At 43.4% G+C, this 20,581-nt stretch overlaps 1 protein-coding gene across 2 annotated transcripts in view; it reads left to right on the top strand.

The window, feature by feature from the left end:
* WDFY2 (WD repeat and FYVE domain containing 2) overlaps positions 1-20,070 on the top strand; it is a 173,439-nt gene extending 153,369 nt beyond the window's left edge. For both annotated transcript variants that reach the window (XM_053214907.1, XM_053214908.1), the window contains exons 8-12: positions 10,974-11,079; positions 14,949-15,050; positions 15,880-16,010; positions 18,465-18,573; positions 19,622-20,070. In XM_053214907.1, the coding sequence (XP_053070882.1) occupies positions 10,974-11,079; positions 14,949-15,050; positions 15,880-16,010; positions 18,465-18,573; positions 19,622-19,651 (478 nt within the window). In that variant the 3' untranslated portion in view covers positions 19,652-20,070. The remainder of the gene's footprint in view (positions 1-10,973; positions 11,080-14,948; positions 15,051-15,879; positions 16,011-18,464; positions 18,574-19,621) is intronic.
* The last annotated feature ends 511 nt before the right edge of the window (positions 20,071-20,581 follow it).

Here is a 20,581-nt window from a genome sequence, read left to right as displayed (position 1 = left end):
AGAACCAGGGAGACCTAAGAGTAAAAATTAGAGAGAGAGGGAAAAAAAAAGCCTAAAAATAGAAGCCATGGAGGCCTACAGAATTTCTGTAATTGAGTTCAGATGTGGTGCCAGGACTCCCGGCAGCTTGAGGAAGAGGGGAGAGATAATATTCTTACACAATAGATTTTGTACTTCACCACATATTTATTGAAGACTCGCTTTGATTCCTGTCAGGCCCTCTTCTTCCTTGAGGGACGATTTCACGGGCCGAGAGGAAAAGCAAAGGCAGCTTTGTGTTTCCTTGGAGCAGACTCTTTGCCGTGTGCTGAGAGTCACTAAGGAATTTTTTTTGATGTAGATTCCTGGCCCCTGTCTGGAGATTCTGGTCACCAATGTGGAGCTGAGGCACCTCTGTTGTTCGCAGCCTCCCAGGCAGCTCTCCTGGTGGCCCTCAGACCACACTCTAATGGCTGCCCACAGGCCCCGGGGGCACATGCTGTCCGTGTGCGGAAAAGAACCGTAGATTTGCTTCAGAGCTCTAAGCTCGTCTGAATTGTTTTTAACTTGGAAAGTTTCCACAGTGATGTTAGCAGCGACTCTAGACATCCGTAAACAAATGTTAGTGGGGCTCCCAGGAACTGACTGGTGTTAACCAACATTAGCTCTTTTTGTAAATCTGCCCGGAAGCACTCGTTTTAAAATGTTCCCCTAAGTAGTTAAATTTTGCAGTTGGGATTATTACTGATTGAATTTTGGAAGGCCCCTGCACAAGTCATTATTTCAGTGTTAGAATTTAGTCTTAGAGAGCTACTTATTAGGCCTCCTTTCCCACATTTGAGAACAGACCCATTGTCTGGGGCCATGTCTGGCTTGTGGGGCCACTCGGACCTCATCATCAGCTCATTAAGAGGAATCGTTCCCTTGTGCTTATCTCCATGGCAAGGGGACATACATCAGTATCATATGAAAGGAGTTGACATCATCCATGTAAGTGAAGAAAAGGAGAAGGCAAACACAGTCCTGTTTAGTAATGCTCAGTTATTATCCACTCTGCCAGGTAATTCTGCCACCTCAGGCTGTCTCAGAGAAATAAAATGCCAGTTTTGAATGAAGAGCAGTAATATTTGTTGGTCTCACTCAGATGAACTCATAACTAGTTTCATTTTTGCACCGTGGTTAATAAAGACTGCAGGCAATCTTGCATGACCCATCCTCAGGGCGGTAAAGTGTGACAGTGCTCAACACCAGCGTCACTGGGTGCCGAGTGCCCTCGTGCAAACTGTTCTGGAAAACTTGCGCCTAGAGTTTGGTAAGAAAGGAAAAGCTATGAAGTTGAGATACAGTCTCTCAGTCCCAGAAAAATGGAACCTGGGCTAATAGGTATTCTCCTTTCTAAGGAATGCAGACCTGACCTTTTAGAAAATGGAACAGACTATACTTGGGAGTCCATCCTGTTACTCTGTACCCTTAGAACCTAGTGGGCCAGCAGGCTGGTGAGACCAGGAGCCACTGGTCAGCCCTGGCTTTAAACAGGAATAATGGCCGTAGGCCTTTGCCTGGGGCTTTATTTATCTCAAGCTGAGAAAGGAATGACTCTGTGGTCACCATCACCAGGCCTTAGCCTGGGAGGGGCCGCCTGGTGTCACACAGCTGGGAGAGATGAACTTCCTCAGCATCAGTTGGTGTTAACCCTGGGTTTGAGTGCCCGAGGTGAGGACGGGGAAGACACCAGAGCTGCTGGAAGTGGGAGGTTGGGACTCACAGAAGGTGGCGGAAGGAAAGGGGCCAGGGCAGCAGGCAGGAAGGGGAGCATAGCGCCACATGGCCACCATTGCTTTGTCCTGAAAATTGGCCACTGGATTGGTGTTCAGTGATTCTTGTCTTTGAATGGAGCTTAGTATTTTGCCAGAGAGCTTCTGAAACACACAGGGACCTCAGTGTAATCTTCCAAGAACCCTGGATATGTAAGAGGGAAGCCCGATGTCATTTTTTAGATGAGAATATCGAGCTACCACCCTCAAAGCCTCCAGCTGGTAGCTTGGGTCTCTCAAACCTTCTTTCAGTCCAAGAAAGCTACTTAGAGCCTTCTTTGCATCCTGCACTATACTAGGTACTGGGGCAGAGAAATGAGCATTGACTAACAGATGGCCCCTTCTGTGCTCCATGATGTTTTTTTGGTCTCTTTTCCACTCTAGAGGCCAAAGAGTTTCTTCGTGGGGCCCAAGGCTGCCGCTAGCTGTCCTACAATTCCTTATGTTCCCACCTTCCCCTCAGGGAGACTCTGGGTGGTCAGAGTTCCAAATCAGGCACCGAGTTGGTGAGCTTGGGAACTGGGCAGAGCCGACCGGACCAGAGAGCCCCAGAGGAGTGGAAAGACCACCTTCCCCTTTTGTGGGAATATCCGACCCCGATGTGAAGGGGCAGCTTTACGGGTCTTCTGTCCTGGGTCCTGTGGCTTCATTCCATCCTTCAGCAGAAATAAGACATTTGTGCAACTAATTTGATCTGGTGTGTGACAAACCCATCAAAGCAGAGAGAGCTTTAGCACTAGAGTAACTGAAATGTTTCCAAGTCCAAGGGAAAAGAGCTAAGAAAGTATACTTCTATACAATATTCTCTGCATTTGAAACATTTTGGTATTTTTATTCCCTGTAGCAAGTGGACCATGATTGTGTGCTAGCTCTGTGGAAGGAAAGGCAAAGAAAAGGTTCCAGTTTCAGGGACCAGTTATGTTTCTGAAGTATCCATTACCAGTTGGATGGATATTACAGAAGCATAAGCCTGGACATTTATTGTCCCATGCCCACCGTGTCAAAGCTAATAACGATACTTGGGCTTTTTAGATCCTTTTTTATTCTTAGATAATACCTGTCATTTCATGACCAACTTTATGACCATAATTTCCCTTTATAGCAGTATTTTTCTCAGGCTTTTAAGACTTTGTGGCAATTTAGTTTAACGGTAACTCGATTTAAAGCACAGATGAACTTTTTGGGATGGAACCCTCCACCAAGACTGGGATCTTCGGTTACGGGGGACGTGGTCACAGCCCCGGCTGTTGGCACACATGGCCTGTGTATTTGCTTCCTTTTTCCATAGTCCCAGCTCTTGGTTTTTCTCTTCCGACTCTTAGCATGTATAAGACTTTTGTAACAAGCATCTTCAAAGCCTTTTGGTAAAGAAAGGGACTAGTCAGTGGGGCATCTGGGTGGCTCAGTCAGTTAAGCCTCCGGCTCAGATCATGATGTCACGGTTCATGAGTTCGAGCCCCGCATCAGGCTCTGTGCTGACAGCTCAGAGCCTGGAGCCTGCTTCAGATTCTGTGTGTCTCTCTCTGCCTCTACCCCGCTCACACTCTGTGTCTGTCTGTCAAAAATAAATGAACATTAAAAAAATTTTTTTTTAAAAAAGAAAGGGGCTATTCGTCGATAAATATCCATCGGGAGAATTTGTACCTTTCCCTCTTTATCAGGTAAATTGCCTGTCAAGTTAGGAAAGGAAGTAGAATTCTCACATTCATCCTTTCCTGGGTTTGGGGAAGGAGAGCAAGGGTCAAGAGAGCAAGGTTTCTCTCTTTGCGAATCTCAGATTTAGGAGCATTTCTCATTGTATCACTGGGGAGAATTATTAGGATACAGGGGAAGAGGTTTTTTTTCTATTTCTCACTTAGCTGATGCATAATAGATCAAAGAATTCAAACTTAGGGTTTTCACGGAGAGTGGAATCTTATCCGAGGGGTGGTGCCCCGTGGTGTGGTCATTAGTTGCTGGCCTCTGGATCAGGCCAGGCTGTTTTTGAGCCAGCCCTTCTGGCTCTAAGCGGGGCTCTCTATCTCTCCGATCCTCAGTTTCCTCATCTCTAAAGTAAGGATAATATTGGAAAGGAAAACCCTCAAAGGTTGTCAAAAACCATAAATGATATAATGCATGTAAAATAATCAGCACAAGAGTAAGGGACAGTAAGTGACAGGTGTTAAGAATATTCTTGGTAATAAAAATTATAGTAATTTGTAAATCAAGCTTTTCGATAGGATTTGTATTTCTCTCTGAACATAGCATTTTAAGTGGAAGTATAGCCACATGTACCTACTCCCTCAATTTATATTACACTCAACAGAAGTTTACTGATCTCTGTCTATATACCAGACTTTATAGCAGACACTTCGGATATGAAGGGCACTATGGCAACAGCCACTGCCTAAATGGTGCTATAGAGGCATGAGAATGGGGACGAGGTGGGACAGTTTGCCAGTTGTACTGAAAAATGGGAAGCCTCAGTGGAGGGAGTCACTGTTGATTTGGATCTTAGGAGATGAATGTGTTCTCATTGTTCTGAGGATCAGGAGGTTACCCAAAACAGAACTGCATGAACTCACTACAGTGTTTTCAGGAACGTGCAGGCGGACAGAAGGGCAGCGGCTGCTCTGATCTTCCGTCTTAGCCGGTAAACAGCCAAATGTTGCCAATCTCGAACCAGCACTCCCGGTAGGATCCTATGTTCAGGTTCAGGCTGGCTGTGATCCAAGGATTCCCAGGGAGGCAGATCCATCCAGGGTCCCTTTGGTGTGAGATGGCCCCAAGTATCTGTTATCCGGGGGACCTCACATGTGTGGATTACTCACGAGCCTTTTCTGGTCCTTGGAGGTTTGGGAGACTTATGAATATGGGGGCTCTGAATATAAGAGAGCGAGTTCTCTGGGAGCAGGTGCATGACTGATTAGATTTTCACCAAGTAATCTAGGACTTTTCATCAAAGAAATGAAAGCTGCTATACTACTCTTAGGTTGTAGAAGAGGACCTAAGTTGACATTTGAGCAGATGTTACCTTATGTCTGAAAATCTGTTTCAATAAAAAGAATAAAGGCTTCTCAACCCTTTTTCCTTAACAAGCATCAGACACGGCACCGGCCTCAGGGGCATGCTACCTGTGCAGTCACACAGGGCTCCATGCTTGGATGGGCCCCATGCTTAGGTTAATGTCCTGCTGTCACCATCTTGTCATTTTTAGTACATTTTTAGCAAGGGGCCCTGCATTTTCATTGTGCATGACGCTCCCTCCCCCCCCCACCCCAAATTTTGTAGCTAGGCCTACTAAGGCCTGTGTTCCCTCTAGGGCTGGTGAGAAGGGAAATGAGGCCATTGCCAGTAAGTGTAGTCTTTGTAGCTGGCAGATCCTGCTAGTTGTGAAAAGTGAGGCTTTTGTGCACCGGTAAGAGCATTTGCAATGCAGTACTTGTAGTTCTCACCCGTGGAATGTAACCAGTTTTGAAATGCTTTCCAGTATAAATGCTACACTGATGTCAGATGAAACATGAATGTAAGAAGAAGGTATCTTTTGTTCTTTATAACCCTCAATCTGTGAACCTGGGGATGTTCCCTTACCTCGTTTTTAACTGCAAGGTGGTTAGATTGTGAATCCTTAAATCAAGAAGTCCCTGAGCAGCTTTATTAAAAGCTTGGAATCCAGCATTCATCACTGTGTTCCACTCATCTGTGTTGGAATATTAACAGTATTGGAGTCCCATAAATTATGTATCGGTTGCCGAATGTTGCTGCCAGCTATGAGTGGCAAAGCAGTTCCTTCTGTAGCTTATTTTGGTTTTACAAGATCACTGATGTGCATCAAGATGCCTTAACAAAGGAAATGTAGTTCAAATCACCGGGTTACGAGTTTGTTCAAGTAGATAGATTTTCCTTCTTGCCCTTGAATGTCAGAATGGTGGCGCTCCATACTTTAAAATGTGTGAAGTAGCAGCTAAGAGAGATAGAAAACAATTGACTCTTTTGTTAACAAATACCCGGTGAAAATTTTATATTAGTCATTAATTGCTAAAAGGACTAGTAAGATGTTACACCAGTTCAAAGGAAAACCCAAAGAACAGATGTATGCATAGACAGTGGAGAACTGAAATGAATTTGTAGGTGGATTCACAACTGGCTTCTTCTGTGGGAGGGGGAGGGCAGGGGGATTAGTTATATCATCACTGGAAAGGTTCATTTGCAACAATACCAGGTTCGTGTAACTTCGTGTAACAGAATCAGACAACCCCAAAAGGTATGCTAGGTATTACCTGATATTTCATTTGAAGATACCAGTAATTTCTTTTTGCCCATTTCATTCCTTCACAGTCTGCCTGATAGTTCTTCCCCCACCCCTCCTATAATCATAATAATCTCAAAGATTATTCTCGATCACAAAAGGTTGGTCTCATAAGGTTTGGCCTGATTATTTACATTGTACGGTGAGAGTGTTAATTAGCCATATAGGTCTTCTTGGTTTGCTTTGCAAATAATAGAGCCAAAGAGTATTAAACAATAACTATCAAGCCTGCAGAATTAACTTCTGCCTGCAAGTTTTTATAAGGAATCTTGGATTGGGCTTTTCAGAGCCTCTGTTATTGGGTGTACCAAGATTAGGAAAGCTAGCCCAAAAGATTCTGCACCATATTTCACCTGTGGTATTTACAGCTTTGGTTGAATTCCTCGAGGATGCCAACATTTGCCAGGTCCCTGGCCTGGTAGTTTCCTTACTATCTGTAAGGCCAGGACCCTGCAAAGCCAGTACTAGGCCAGTTTTCCTGGGAAGACTTTGTAGGCATTGGCGCCATAAGTTCAAGTGGCTGGTCATATCTGATTCGATGAGCATCGTTCTCTAATATGACACTCCAGGTAAAGACCTGGTTGCCAAGTCATATCCTTTGGATGGAGGCTAACTGAACCTACAAAATAAATATATTGCCATTAAATTTAAGGGGATCCAGTATTACTGTTTTAATTCCGGGGGAATCATTGAAAACTGGATGTCATGTTTAAATGTTTCTTTAGCTTATAAAAGCAGAGTTTACAAGATTGTAGGTTAGACGTAGGGTAAAAAGTAAGAGAAAAGGCAGCCTCATAGATCCAAAGAACATTTAACAATATTCCAGACATATAACCACAGTAAAATGTCCCTCTTCAGTTCATTCAGTCCTGTGTAATTAATTCTTGTTCTGCTGGCTCTTGCTTTAGTAGTCTGCATTCATGAAGCCATCTGCAGCCAGACTAAAAAGAGTCCAGAAATCCAAGGAAATCTAGACTTGGTCCACTAGCACAGCTTACAAATTGTCAAAGCCGTGTCAGCTCTGTAACCTTTGCCCGAGAGTCTGTTCTTTGAAATAGCAATATTTTAAAATACCTGGTACATGTCATCCTTTTCTGTGAAACTCTCGAGATTCTCCTTTCTGGCCTGTAGCTTATAACAGAGCCCTCAGGCAAGCATCAGAGTGAAACAAAAGTTATCTATAGATTATAGAGACTTTAATGGTTAGGTTTTTTTTTTTTTTTTTTTTTTACTGTGACAGATAATATCATAAGGGAGGAGAATAAAATTCTCTATTGAGATAGCCTACATAAGTGTTTCCCAAGAGTTTTGATCGTTATTTCCCCAGAGGGGAAAACATATTATAGACAATGAGAGCTCTGATTAATCTCCAGGGTCCTCCCATAAAATATGCAACCTTAGAAATACTTATATATTAATAACATCTTATCTATACTGACTTGACCTAGGGAAGACTGAGCATCTCTTGTGATCTGACAACTCGTCCCATGAAACTCTTAAAATAGCAACACAGCAAACGAATACAGTTATTTATAGCATCTCTCTTTTTATGAGGCAAAGGAACACATCTTTACAATTCTCAAGGATCCCTCCAGGAAATCTCAAAGATAGCTGTAGGTATAAAAAGTATCCCAAATTTTTTATTTTATTTTTTCAAAAGACAGGGTACAGTCTGGGAAGGCAAAATCAAAAGAGTTGTCAGAGATGTTTCTGGGACTTTAACCAAGTCAACATAAAGCTCTGAAAATAATTGTGGTGACACACAAAATCTTTGCTAGCTAGGCAGATTCTATAGAAGGTAAAAAATGTCCTTTTGCATTGTAGTCAAAGGCATTAATCAGTAAGGCAAGGAAGCAGGCCATCAAAACTGAGGGAACTACGCCAAGATTTTAATGCATTTTATTGCTCTTTTTTCAGACTCGAGTATTATAAACCAAAGCAAATAAAATTCACATTCCAAGTTTTGTCCTTCATTTTTCTTTCTCATATTCTGGAACAAATTTATACTTTACTTTAGAACTGCCTTATTCATCCATATTCTCTCAAAAATGTACAATGGAGTTTCCCAGAGGCTGCATGACGAGTGGCATCAGAATAAATGCAGAAAGAGATGTTTATCTGGCTCGCTCCTGTAAAGCCACATACTATTTAGAAAGAGTTGCAGAAATGTTCAACAGTGCCATTTTTGTCATCAAAATTTGTCACTTTGGGAAGTACAGTTAATTTTCATCAAATATATGTTATTTATATTAAGATGGAATGGATTCGTTGCTAATTCCAAATGAATCGATATGTTTTTTAATTCTCAATTCTGACTTCAAATACAATAAATATTGATAGTTATCACTTATTTAAACCAAAGCTCTTTGGTGTCCTCAAATAACTTTTAAGAGTGCAAAGGGGTCCTGAGACAAAAAAGTTCGAGAACCATTGCTTTAAGACAAAACTGTTCTGTTTTCTCTTTGAAAAACAAAAGCCCACACATCTTCATATCTTGTCTCCATTACTGCCCCTGGCATAGTCTCAACCATCCATTTTAATTATAATAATTAACCAAAGTAACTAGTGTATATCTCCTAGAGAAAATTGGGAGGAGGGAGGATGTGGATAATTGAAAGCTGTCACATACAAGCATCCGAGCAGACCAGCAAAGCTCAGGAGCGCACACCACAGAAATTTCTCTTGCAACGTATGCCACTTTTATGTCTCCTTAAGGTGGCACGCGTGGACGTGTTCATTGGTGACTCACCTAAGTTGCAGCCTGTCTAGGATGTACAAAATAAAAAGGAAGTATATATAAGCTTAATATTATGCTTTGTAATCAAAGTTTCAGTATTCTGACCTCCTTGGAAATTATCTAAGTGGGTATCCAACGATTATTTATCAATTAGTTCAACCTAATAGTAATCCATTTTAAGTTACCTAAAGATCTTAGGGATTATCTGTAAGTTGATGTGCCATAACACATAATTGCTAGTTATAGAGAAACTTTATCACAACAATTAATTCAGTTGAGTTCAACACGAATTTATATTTTTAATAGTCTTAAGCATTATATAGGCATCATATTCGCTTGTTTGACCAGTTATCCTATATACACTTATAAGAAATCAACCCCATTAAGATAAGTTGTACACTTGTGTTATACTTAACACTGATAAATAAGAAAAAGACTAGCTGTGTTTTAAAACGTAACCATACTAGTCTCACTTGCCAAAGAATTAACCTCAGTTCTCTGAACTTAGGTTCTTAAAATGTTATTGAGTTAGTATTTTGTGTAAAATAATTTTTAAGTCTAGTAAACTTAAAGTTTTAGAGGCTCAATTTCCTTTTTTTCTGTTAAGTTTAGGAAGAATGAATTTCTGTAAACATTTGTTTCTCTTTATAAGCCAAATAGAACAAGTTCTTATAATTTAAGAAGTACTATAATCTAAAAAAAAGAAATTAAAACAAGAAAAAAGAAATAATACTGTAAGTTATTGACACCCTCTGGAAATACAATAGCACTCCATATACGAGAGGGACAGGCCTTACTGAAGTGTAGACACAGACACACAGGGCTTTAACAGCATCTGTTCCACAACTTCAGCTGCAGGGCAAAAGGAAACATGAAAGCACACACAAAAAAAACCCCAGTCCAGATTTCAAGGAGTTGTTCTCCTTCCCAGTGGGCACAGAATCCTTAATTGATTTGAGCTCAACATAGAAACATAATCAGAAACAACCAAGGAGCCAGTTTCCTATTCCCTCACCCAATGGAGAATAATGTATATAACTTTTTGTTAGTGATGCTCAAATTGTCAGACCACGGAACTGGTCTTGGCTCTCCCCAAGAAGGAATAATTCATCAGCCATATATGAACTAGAAAGAAAAATAAAACACAAAATGAGTAGAGAGGAAATGAAAACTAGAGAAAATAGAGAGTCAGCAAAACTCAAGTCTATTCCTGCTTTGGTTTCACTCTGGAGGCCAAGAAATGGCACCCTTTGGCTTAAGCCACCATGATGTGCCTCACACCTCAGGCAACATGGTTTACCTCGATCTGGCAGGAATGCAGTGGGCATTCCGATGAATGACCTCCAGTACTCTTAAAGGATACTTTTGGGGGGGGGGGGTGCCTGGGTGACTCAGTCAGTTATGCATACAACTCTGGCTTGGGTCATGATCTCACAGTTCATGAGTTCAAGCCCTACACTGGGCTCTCTGCTGGGAGCCTGGGGCCTGCTTCAGATTCTGTGTCTCCCTCTCTCTCTGCCCCTCCCACACTTGCACTCTATGTCTCTCTCCTTCAAAAATCAACATTAAAAAAAGGATACTTTTCTTATAAAAGGTAAAACCAGGGGCACCTGGGTAGCTCAGTTGGTTGAACATCCAACTCTTGATGTCAGCTCAGGTTGTGATCCCAGGGTGGTGGGATTGAGCCCTGTGTCCAGCTCCACACTGAGCGTGGAGCCTACTGAAGATTCCCTCTCTCTCTCTCTCTCTCTCTCTCTCTCTCTCTCTCTCCCCCTCTCCCCCCCCCGTCCTTCTCCCCGCCTCACGCACTCTCTAAAGTAAAATTTTTTTTAAAAGGTAAAATCATGACTTTAGAACAAATACAGCACAGACATGTGCCACAGATTTTATATATAATAAATCAATTAAGGAAAGGGATAGTACTACCTTACACTGAGTTCAACAATCAGCTTTTTCCCTTAAGTGTTGGTAACTGACAAAAACTCTGTCTTCCTGGGCCTCAGCATCTTAAACATTTTGATTCCATCTGATTTCTAAGACCTGTGCTTGGGGCTCAAGGGTGAGCATGCGCACTGATTGACTTTGCTGGGCTTCCTGCCTTTAGGGCTTTCATTTGCTCTCCAGAACTGTCACTGACTTTTGCTTTCTTTTGCAGTGACAAAGTCCAGGCCCTTTCCTATGCGCAGCACACACGGCAGCTCATCTCCTGCGGTGGTGACGGTGGGATTGTGGTCTGGAACATGGACGTGGAGAGGCAGGAGGTATGTGTCACAGCAGGTCACAGGACCACTCCATGGCCACTGGGCTGGACTGTGCGGTTCTGGGTCTGCCGAGGAATGCCTCAGCCTCCCCTTCTGCTCATTTCTGCTTTATTTTATGATTAAACTGTGAAATAAGACATGTTATGTCAGAGAATAAAAAATTTTCGGGGGCGCCTAGGTGGCTCAGTCGGTTGAGTGTCCGACTTTGGCTCAGGTTGTGATCTCACGGTTTGTGGGTTCACGCCCCGTGTCGGGCTCTGTGCTGACAGCTCAGAGCCTGGAGCCTGCTTCGGACTCTGTGTCTCCCTCTCTCTCTGCCCCTTCCCCACTCAGCTTCTGTCTCTCTCTGTCTCTCAAAACCAAATAAACCTTAAAAAAATTTTTTCCGTACAAAAGGAAATTCCATTTTTTGTACCCCTCACAAATTGGCATGTAACATTCATGCAATAGAGATTTCATAAGAATTTCGACCGAGACTAAGCTGTTCAGACTTTGAATCTGTTGCTCCATTCATAACCAAAGTTCAGGTGGGAAAAGGGAACCATCTATTTTCAGGCGATTACTCCCTAAAGTGCCCTAGGAGCATAGAAAACTCATGTGCTTTATGTTAGAGAACGGTGGCTAATGTGTGAGAAATGGTACTTGATGAAGTCAGAGTCTTTTTAGTTTGATATTAGTAGAAATATCAGAAATAACTATTTTTGTGCTTTTAACCATTCTCCAGATATAAATATATACTTTGTCATTTTTAAGCATACATTTAAGTTTTATCATAGGATTCTTTCTTTATGAGTTTTCTTTTTTCATCTTTGAGCATCTTAACAACTGATCTGTTTACTGACTATCCCCTTTGACAAGGACTTTGAAGTTAACCATTTTCTCATTTCCCTAGAATTACGCGGGGTGAACTTTCCCTCTGACAGTGTATATTCTTCTAATTTATTTCTTTGCAGGGTGCAAGACTTAGAAAAGCAACACTTTAAAAAGACAAAAGCAATTTCCCAACTTCTTTCCACGCCCTCACCCCAATCTCATTTCAAGAGAGTAGTTGCTATTATCCACAATGTAATGCCTTTCAAATGCCAGTAATTAAATGCTTAAGAAGATTAAAGCCTGACTTGCCCAAACCATAAATCCATGGGAGTTCTATTAGTAACTAATTAAAATGATCATTACGCTTTGGAAGTGGGGAATTGTAGAATATGGCTTTTGAAAGCACCGCTTGGCCCCTTCAGTGTAACAGCAGGGAAATCGGTGCAGTGTGCGGTGACCACGCCAGCCAGGCCGTCCATGTGACTGTGGATTCTGTGCTGTAGCCTGCTTTGGATGAGGGACGGTCACACCTAGTCTGTCCTGACTTCTTCCCAGGCCTAACTGACCAGACCAGGAGAGGGGGAGCCACCGGGCTCTTTTCCCTCAGTGCATGCAGCCTCCACCCTTGATGGACAGAGGCCCCAAAAAGGATAATGATGTGGTTTCCAGAGATGAAACCAGGTGGTTGATGGGCTGTCCTTTGAGTCATCTTGCTTAAGTTACACCCTTTGACATGCGGATATCAAAGGGGCACTTGGTACTTGCTGACTGTTTTGAATCTTTTTCTTTGAGTGATAGTTCCAGCCATTTTTTGCAAGGGTCATCTTTTAGAAATGTAAAGACCTGAGATGTATCTGTGGAGCTTCTGGGTCCTGGCAAATGCTATGCAGGGTGCTTAACTCAGGAGGCTGGAGACTTGTAAGGAAGCAGTCCCTGTGCTGGCTGACTTTCTGGAAGAAAAGACATGTGGGTCTTTTCTGTTATTAAATGGTATGAAGGATTCAATCGTAGTTGCTGTAAGGTAGAACATTAGTGCCGGGTATTTAGGAAGGGGCGTTACCATTGTTGGCTTTCTCAGCAGAGAGTTTGTGCAAGGACATGGCGCTGAAATGAAAGATTGATGGGGCCCGGATGTGCTCTGACCAGAACAGGAAACACCACAAGTAAAGACCAGGTGAACAAGAGAAGCCACCCTATGCTTGTGAGCAGTAGAAGCAGTCAGAGGTGATTGGCGTTGGGGAGCAGAGGGAGACTGAGTGGCTGAGCACACATCGAGTTGATATCTCATAGGCTAAACCTGTGTTTCTCTTATTCGTGAAACCCGTTTTGTCAAGAATCGTTATCATTTTTTAGACGTATATACAATACATGTTCTTTGTAGAAAAATCAGAGTGCTCACTAACAAATAGAAAACATGTCACCCACCCCAGAAATATCACCCGTAACATGTTGGCAAAAGTCCTTCCTTATAGTTTTCTCTGCAAATACACATGTACAAGCATTGCGGGGGGTGGGGGGTGGATAAAAAATGGAATCATACCACACATGCTGATTTTGTTCCCTTTTCCTGATCTTTACTCCCATTTCCCCCTCATAGACACCCACTGTGACGCATTTGATACATGTCCTAAACCTGTATGCTTCCTTACAAAAGATGCAGTAGTGTGTGTATGTGACTCTTTTGTGAATTTTCCTGCATCATAAGTGTTTTGAAAAATCACAACATAGATAAGTCTTTCAGGGATAAAATGTTTTTGCCTGAAAACTTTGTATTACTTTGTCAAATGTCTTTAAACTGATTAGAGCGTGCAAATTACAAAGCAAATCAAGGCTTACTTCCTAATAACTCTTTGGTTTTGCCAAAATAAATAAACCAAGAATTGGAACTCCTAAAATGTCATCTTTTTACTTTTCTTTTTTGAGACAGTGTATAGCGTTAGGTTCATTTCTGCTTGGAGGTGGGAGAATAGGCTAACCCCCCAAATCTGTTCCGTAACAGGTCTTCTTTGGAAAAGGATTACATCAACAGACAAAAGCCTTTCCAAGCCTTGGCTATGCTGCTGTCCGTTGAATCTCGTAGAGAGAGGGGACGGGCTGTTGTTTGCCACATTTCTGAAACTTGTTTGATCTCAGGCTTCTTTTATATAGTAAGTGGCCTGCGAGTCACATTGGAGTTTCCTGGAATTCACTTTTGAGAAACCCTGGAGTTGGATATATTTGTCCAGGTTCCTTGGGTTCAGTGATAGGTGGAAAGAGATCAGTCTCTCTGCCAAATGATGAAATGTACAGAGTTGAACATGGAACTCTAGAAACAGATGTAGAGTCACCATTTGCATAATCCGTAAAGATTTGCTAAGGAATAACTTTAAGCTTAATACGTCTTTTAAACGCATTTGATACAGTTTCGAGTACTCGTGATGGGGTTGGGAAATAGCGAACAGAGGCGGGATAGTATGTGGTCCATGAGGCAAAGAGCAAAGCCTGCACCCTTGCTGGGCCCTGCCGTGAGCGGAAGGTGGACATGCAGCTTCCCTGAGTACCCACTGAGGCCACATTGTATTCTTCCCACACAGGTAGCTGTGTATATGTGTCATGTGCAGTTACACATAATTATATACAGCCAGAGCAGATATACGATCTGAGAATATGTGATAAAGTCACGATGGCTCTCAGAACTCTGTGTGGTGTGGCCCCAGCCATCCCTGAATGCGCCTGAGCCCCAGCCTGTGCTGTTCCGCTCTCATGGTACTCCGCGTCGCCTTCTCAGGCCTTAGCACTTTCACTTATTTAAGTCATTGACATCCATAATATTTTCTTGTGTAGTCTTCCCTGATAAGTTATAAGCTCCATGATGACAGAGATTCTTTTAATTCACCACTACGTCCCCCAGGGCTCGACGCACAATAGGCCTTCAGTGAATATTTTTTCAATGACTAACTGAGCAATCATACCTGTTTCTTGTAAACACATCTTGATTCTGTAACTTTCATCGGTGTTAATCGTTCATTGTCCTCACTGCTCCTCACTGTGTCCTGTTGCGTGCTTTATTTCACAAGACCCCTGAATGGTTGGACAGCGACTCCTGCCAAAAATGTGATCAGCCTTTCTTCTGGAACTTCAAGCAAATGTGGGACAGTAAGAAAATTGGCCTAAGACAGGTGGGTGATACAGATCCCTCATCAGAATGTAATAGAGCGGAAATAACTTCACCCGTGATCTTAGAAGAACCAGCACCCTGGGCAGAAGTTGGCAGGGACGGTGCGGGGGGCGGGGGGGGGGGGTCAGTTATAACCCTGCAGCCACTTTGTGACTGCACATTAATTTATTCCCTTATCGACTGCAGCTCATTCCTTCTGGGTTCAGTTTCTGTAATGCCTTGTTCCAAGTAGTTAAGGGATGTGATTTTAGAATTCTAGTGGCGTCTGCCGAAACACATCTTAAAATTAGAGGGGTCACGCTTAGCTCATAGTGGTAGCAAACCATGAAATTATGTAAGTGGTGTTTATTTCTTCTTAATAATTTCACTTTCTCTCCTGCCATCTTAGTTTTCGTCATTTAGATCTACTCATAATAATAGAGCATTTTCAGTCTGATTCGAGGTTGGATTTGGTCCTCCGCAAGGAAATCAGTGTTAGTCACCCAGCCTGAGCATGGCCTGAGCATGAATTGGGCTTCACTCATGTTCTCCTTCATCCAGCAGCATAATCTGTGGAGTTCATACTAATGGTGGCTGGGAGGGACCGAGAATGGGCGAAAGGGGGCTGTGGTAGGGGTGGGGGAAGGGGCGGGTGCGGTGGCACGAGCAGATGTCTTTCCAGCAGCTTTCCTTTGAATAAAGAGCCCCGAAGAGAACACACCTGGTGTGTTCCTTCAGTTTCCTGGGGCGCTCTTGTTTAACATCCTCCCCTGAATGCTGTTGACCACGCCTGAGCCTGGTAAGGCAGAGGCGTGGGAGACACAGCAAGCGTGCGTTCTCTCTCCCACCAGCACCACTGCCGCAAGTGTGGGAAGGCCGTCTGTGGCAAGTGCAGCTCCAAGCGCTCCTCCATCCCCCTGATGGGCTTCGAGTTTGAAGTGAGGGTCTGTGACAGCTGCCACGAGGCCATCACCGATGAAGAGTGAGTTCCAGCAATGCGCAGGGCTGTCAGGGTGAAGGAGAGAATGTGATCTGGGAAGCTGCCCTCGGCACCTCAGCCGTGACCAACGGTGTCCTCGTTCCTGCTGGTTTAGAATATAGACCATGGCGGGGCACCTGGGTGGCTCAGTGGTTAAGTGTCCTTGTTTTGGCTGAGGTCATGACCTAATGGTTCATTGGATTGAGCCTCACTGCTTGGGATTCTCTTTCTCCCCTTTCTCTCATGCTTACCCCCTCCTCCTCTCTAAATAAATAAATAAACTTAAAAAAATTTATAGAATATAGACCATGGCAAGTGGGTAAAGTCCTCCTTCCTTCCAAGAGATACGTGTTCTCTTACGAGTCAGGAAGAGGGAGTACACGTGAAGAATTCACGTCTTCTGTGCTTTTCTCCACCCCCAAGGACATGTGCACTGCAAACAGATGTTCTTCCAGCAAACCCTTCTATCTGTTTATTTCCTTAAGGGTTGCTCAGGAGTGTAGGAACCCAAGCTTCACTTTCTAGCCCAAGCTGGTATCTTTACAGGAGCTGAATCAGCCCACAGGCTCCAGAAGTTGGCGTCTTCTCCAGAATCGCTAAGCCACTTTACCTAAGAGGCCAGGACTTCCGGCCGTGCGGCTACTCAGTCTTGCTTGTTGGTCTTGCCCAATAACCTAGGACCTTAGGTTACTGCACGTCAGCGTTGGGGTGTGTACGTGGAGGGGCACATCTGTGTTACCCCTTGAATGCCGCTACTTCCAAAGTGCCCCAGGAGTAAACAGAATGCTTTGCAACACGTTCCCCTTATATAATGGATGACAGCACGCTCTCCTGAGGAACTTACCTGCCCGATTCTCCCCCACCTACTCCCGTACCTTGTCTACAGTAGAATCGTTTTAAGTATAAGATAGGTGTCTTGTAAGTGGCACGTAGATAGAAACACATTTAAGATGCACCGGAGGAAGTCAGCATTTAAAGGAAATTCTTGGCAATTAATAAACCAAAGCATTCTCTTACAGATAACCCTAATTTGTGTGTTTTTTCCTTCTTATTTATCCATATCAAATATAAATTAAGATGCCCTTGCATCAATAAGCATTTATATTCATTGATTATTTTCCACTCATCATATGTGATGGAATTCATAAGAGAGTTCTTTTCAGTAGAGAGCTGCAAGAAACTTTAGAGATATTCTAAATTAATTCTTCATTTAATAGATAAAGACACAGACCCAGATAGCCTAGGCAACAGCACATTGAACCTAAATCTTGAATTCTAAATATTTGAAAGTGACCGTTTTAGAATACTCAAGATCTGTGCTGCAGACTTAGCTACAGGTAACAGCCGTCTTCAGAGAGCCCACTGCAGAGTGGGCCCCCTTGAAACACGAGGAGAGGACAGCCGTCTCCTTCCCTATGTCCCTCCTTCCCCCTCCTCCCCATGTCACCGTTTGTCCTGCCTCTTCTGCTTTGCCTCTAGACAACCTAGGCAGTTGACAAGACTTCTTACCCAAAAAAAAAAAAAAAAAAAAAAAAAAAAAGCACAGATGAAAAAATACAAAACAAATAATGTTTGTTGATAGGTTGTTTTACCGGTTAAAGAGTTAGAACACCATAGAAAAACTAAGAAGCCTGCGAGTTAACACCAGGAACACAAGGAAATAGATTAGGCAGCCCTTCAGTTAGAATGGTAATAGTATCTTAGGCTTTGTAACTGGTGTGCTTTTTGTTTTTAATAGGCACAGGTACCAGCAAGTTCTTCTGAGACTTAGCAAAAGCATTGAGGCGTTTGTTTTAAGATTTGTCAAAAGCATCAATAGAGATTTTCAAAGGCTCTATCAGAGCAACAAGTAATCCGTAAGACTTTGGGAAATGTCATCATCTCTTTCCCATTCTGGAGAAGAGAAGAATCGTTGCACCTTAAGAAAAAAAGTCATTAACAGGTTCCCAGGGACTAACAGTAGATATAAAGAGTAATTTTAAAGTGAGTAAGTCTTGGGGCGCCTGGCTGGCTCAGTCGGTAGAGCATGCAACTCTTGACCTAGGGGTTGTGAGTTGGGGCCCCATGTTGGGTACAGACTTTACTTAAAAATAAAATTTTTAAAAAAAATTAAAAAATAGGGGCACCTGGTGTGGCTTATTTGGTTGAGCGTCCAACTTCAGCTCAGGTCATGATCTCGTGGTCCATGAGTTCGAGCCCTGCATTGGGCTCTGTGCTGACAGCTCAGAGCCTAGAGCCTGCTTTGGATTCTGTGTCTCCCTCTCTCTCTGCCCCTCCCCCTGCTTATAATCTGGCTCTCTCTCTCTCAAAAATAAATAAACATTAAAAAAATAATAATAAATAATGTGAAGCAGTCTTAGCCATTTGGCTGCAAATTAGAGCTTAATGACACCTTAGGTCTCTTTCATTCATGTGTCACTACTTTTCACTCTCGGAAACTTACTTTGCTCCTTCCAGACGTGCACCCACGGCTACCTTCCATGACAGTAAACATAACATTGTGCATGTGCATTTCGATGCAACCAGAGGATGGTTACTGACTTCTGGAACTGACAAGGTTATTAAGGTAGGATGCCATCTCATTTTAGAAGCTTTCCATCTTTGGCCCTATGTAAATATACCGGAGCCCCAAGACTGTGTGAGGTCTGCTCACAAGGTTACTCTCAGCGGTGAGTGTTTTTGAGAACCCATTATGTGCCAGGCCCCACGCCAGGACACGGGCTTCACACACCAAAATCGGACGTGGCTCTTGGCTGCAGGCAGCGGGTAGTCTACTGGGGACGTACTCTGTCTTTTTGATGGTTACTAATAGGTCATGTGTTCAGCAACCAAAAGAGAGATACAGGCAAGAATTACCTGAAGAATTCAGTGGAGGGGGATGGGGCTGCTGGAGATGGCTTCAGGAAGGTGGTGGGGTTTGAGCCGAGCATTGAAGGAAAGGAAGGACTCAGGTAAGCCAACAAGAAATCAACGAGCTCTTTCCCCCGTGAGATCAATTAATCCAGAAGCATTCCTCCAGGGCCTCTCTGAGGACTGTGCTGGACCGCATGGATTTGGTACTACAGCAGAGGCCCAGGACAGGAGGGGCCACAGCTGCGCCACCCCTGACAAATAGGCACAGGCTCGCCCGGCGCACCGGCCCACTCTGGGCCCTTCTTGGAGGCGGCCACAGGATGCGGTGGCTACAATAACCCTCTTCGAAGCCACTAGGCCTCTGTGACTTGGAGCAAGTTAGAAGTCAAGTCTGGGAGCCTTGGTTCCTTCATTTTTGAAAATGAGACATCTTAGAGGACCTTGAGAAGACTCAAGATACAGAAAGGACACAGCACATCCCTGGCGCCCATTGGGTGCCTAACATACGTCTGTTCCCTTGCCCCTTAAGTGAATCAGATCTGCCTTATTCTCCACTGGCTGGATTGAAATTCCCCACAGCCACGGTTTTAAAGTTTACGTGAAACATTTTCATGGCAAAATGCTACTTAATAGATTTAGAAAGCACGTTAGCATAGCTCCTAGTTGCTTCTCAAAACGTTCGCTTGCATTCGATGGGGACTGTTTATCCTTAGCACAATTGAATTTTTAATTCATCAGATGTTTTCTTTTCCTTTTCACAGTTGTGGGATATGACCCCAGTCGTGTCTTGATGACACTGCAGGCATCACAAAGATAGTATTTACTCAAGAAACGGTTGTTCTAATCCACATCATTACTGGAGCTGCAAGCGGACGTGTGAGAGTTCGAGAGAAACTGCAGAGCGGGGCTGAGCTGACGGGGTAGCAACGCGTACAGGGGTGAGCTCGTGAGTGAACGCTGGCGAGGGAGACTTTCAACGCGTTCATACGATATAAAAGAAGATATTTTTTTAGCAAATGGTTTATACGGTCTGGCTGTGCTACATTGTTTTGAGCATACTGAAAACTTTGTGTGGGGTGTTTAATTTTTACATTTTTCAACACTTCGTTTTAGTTGTTGCTTTGCGTGTTGGAGAAATGACGGAGGCATCTGTTCAGGGTATTTTTGGTCATTATAAAGTCGTTTCCATGTTTTCTTCACTTCCGGCACATATTCTGTGGTCAGCGTCTTTTTCTTCTGTTACCTACTCTCTGCTTCATTGACTCTTTGCCAGTGTGTTTATATTTACGCTCTTTCTTCTCAGCGTTTCCGCTTTCACAGAAATCCTCTTCAACAGAGAGAGCTGGGAAACCATTCATGTGGGTTTTCCAACCGACTTCTTGAATCACGTGAAGAGTTATCCCTTTGACACGTCTCACTCGCTCATGTTCTGAGTAGACATGACCTTGTGCTTCTGCCTCCGTGTCTCCGTCTTTCCCACGTTACAAAAAGGCTGTGAGAAAGCTGCTCCCAACCACTGTCCCCACAGAGATGGGTGATTGTAACTCAGAGCTTCAACTCGCAGTGCCTGGGTCATTTCTAATTCAGTTGGAGCTGTCTGAGCCTTTTCTGTTTTGGCTTTATTCACATAGCTCTTCGTTGCTCACAATATTCAAAACAAACACAACACAACAAAACAAAAACCCATGACCTTCGGTGGGGGGGAGGGGGGAAGCATCTGT

This window comes from Acinonyx jubatus, chromosome A1 (assembly GCF_027475565.1).
Source record: "Acinonyx jubatus isolate Ajub_Pintada_27869175 chromosome A1, VMU_Ajub_asm_v1.0, whole genome shotgun sequence".
Taxonomy (NCBI): Eukaryota; Metazoa; Chordata; class Mammalia; order Carnivora; family Felidae; genus Acinonyx; species Acinonyx jubatus.
The sequence above is the reverse complement of the archived record's forward strand: the minus strand, read 5'-3'. Positions and strand labels throughout refer to the sequence as shown.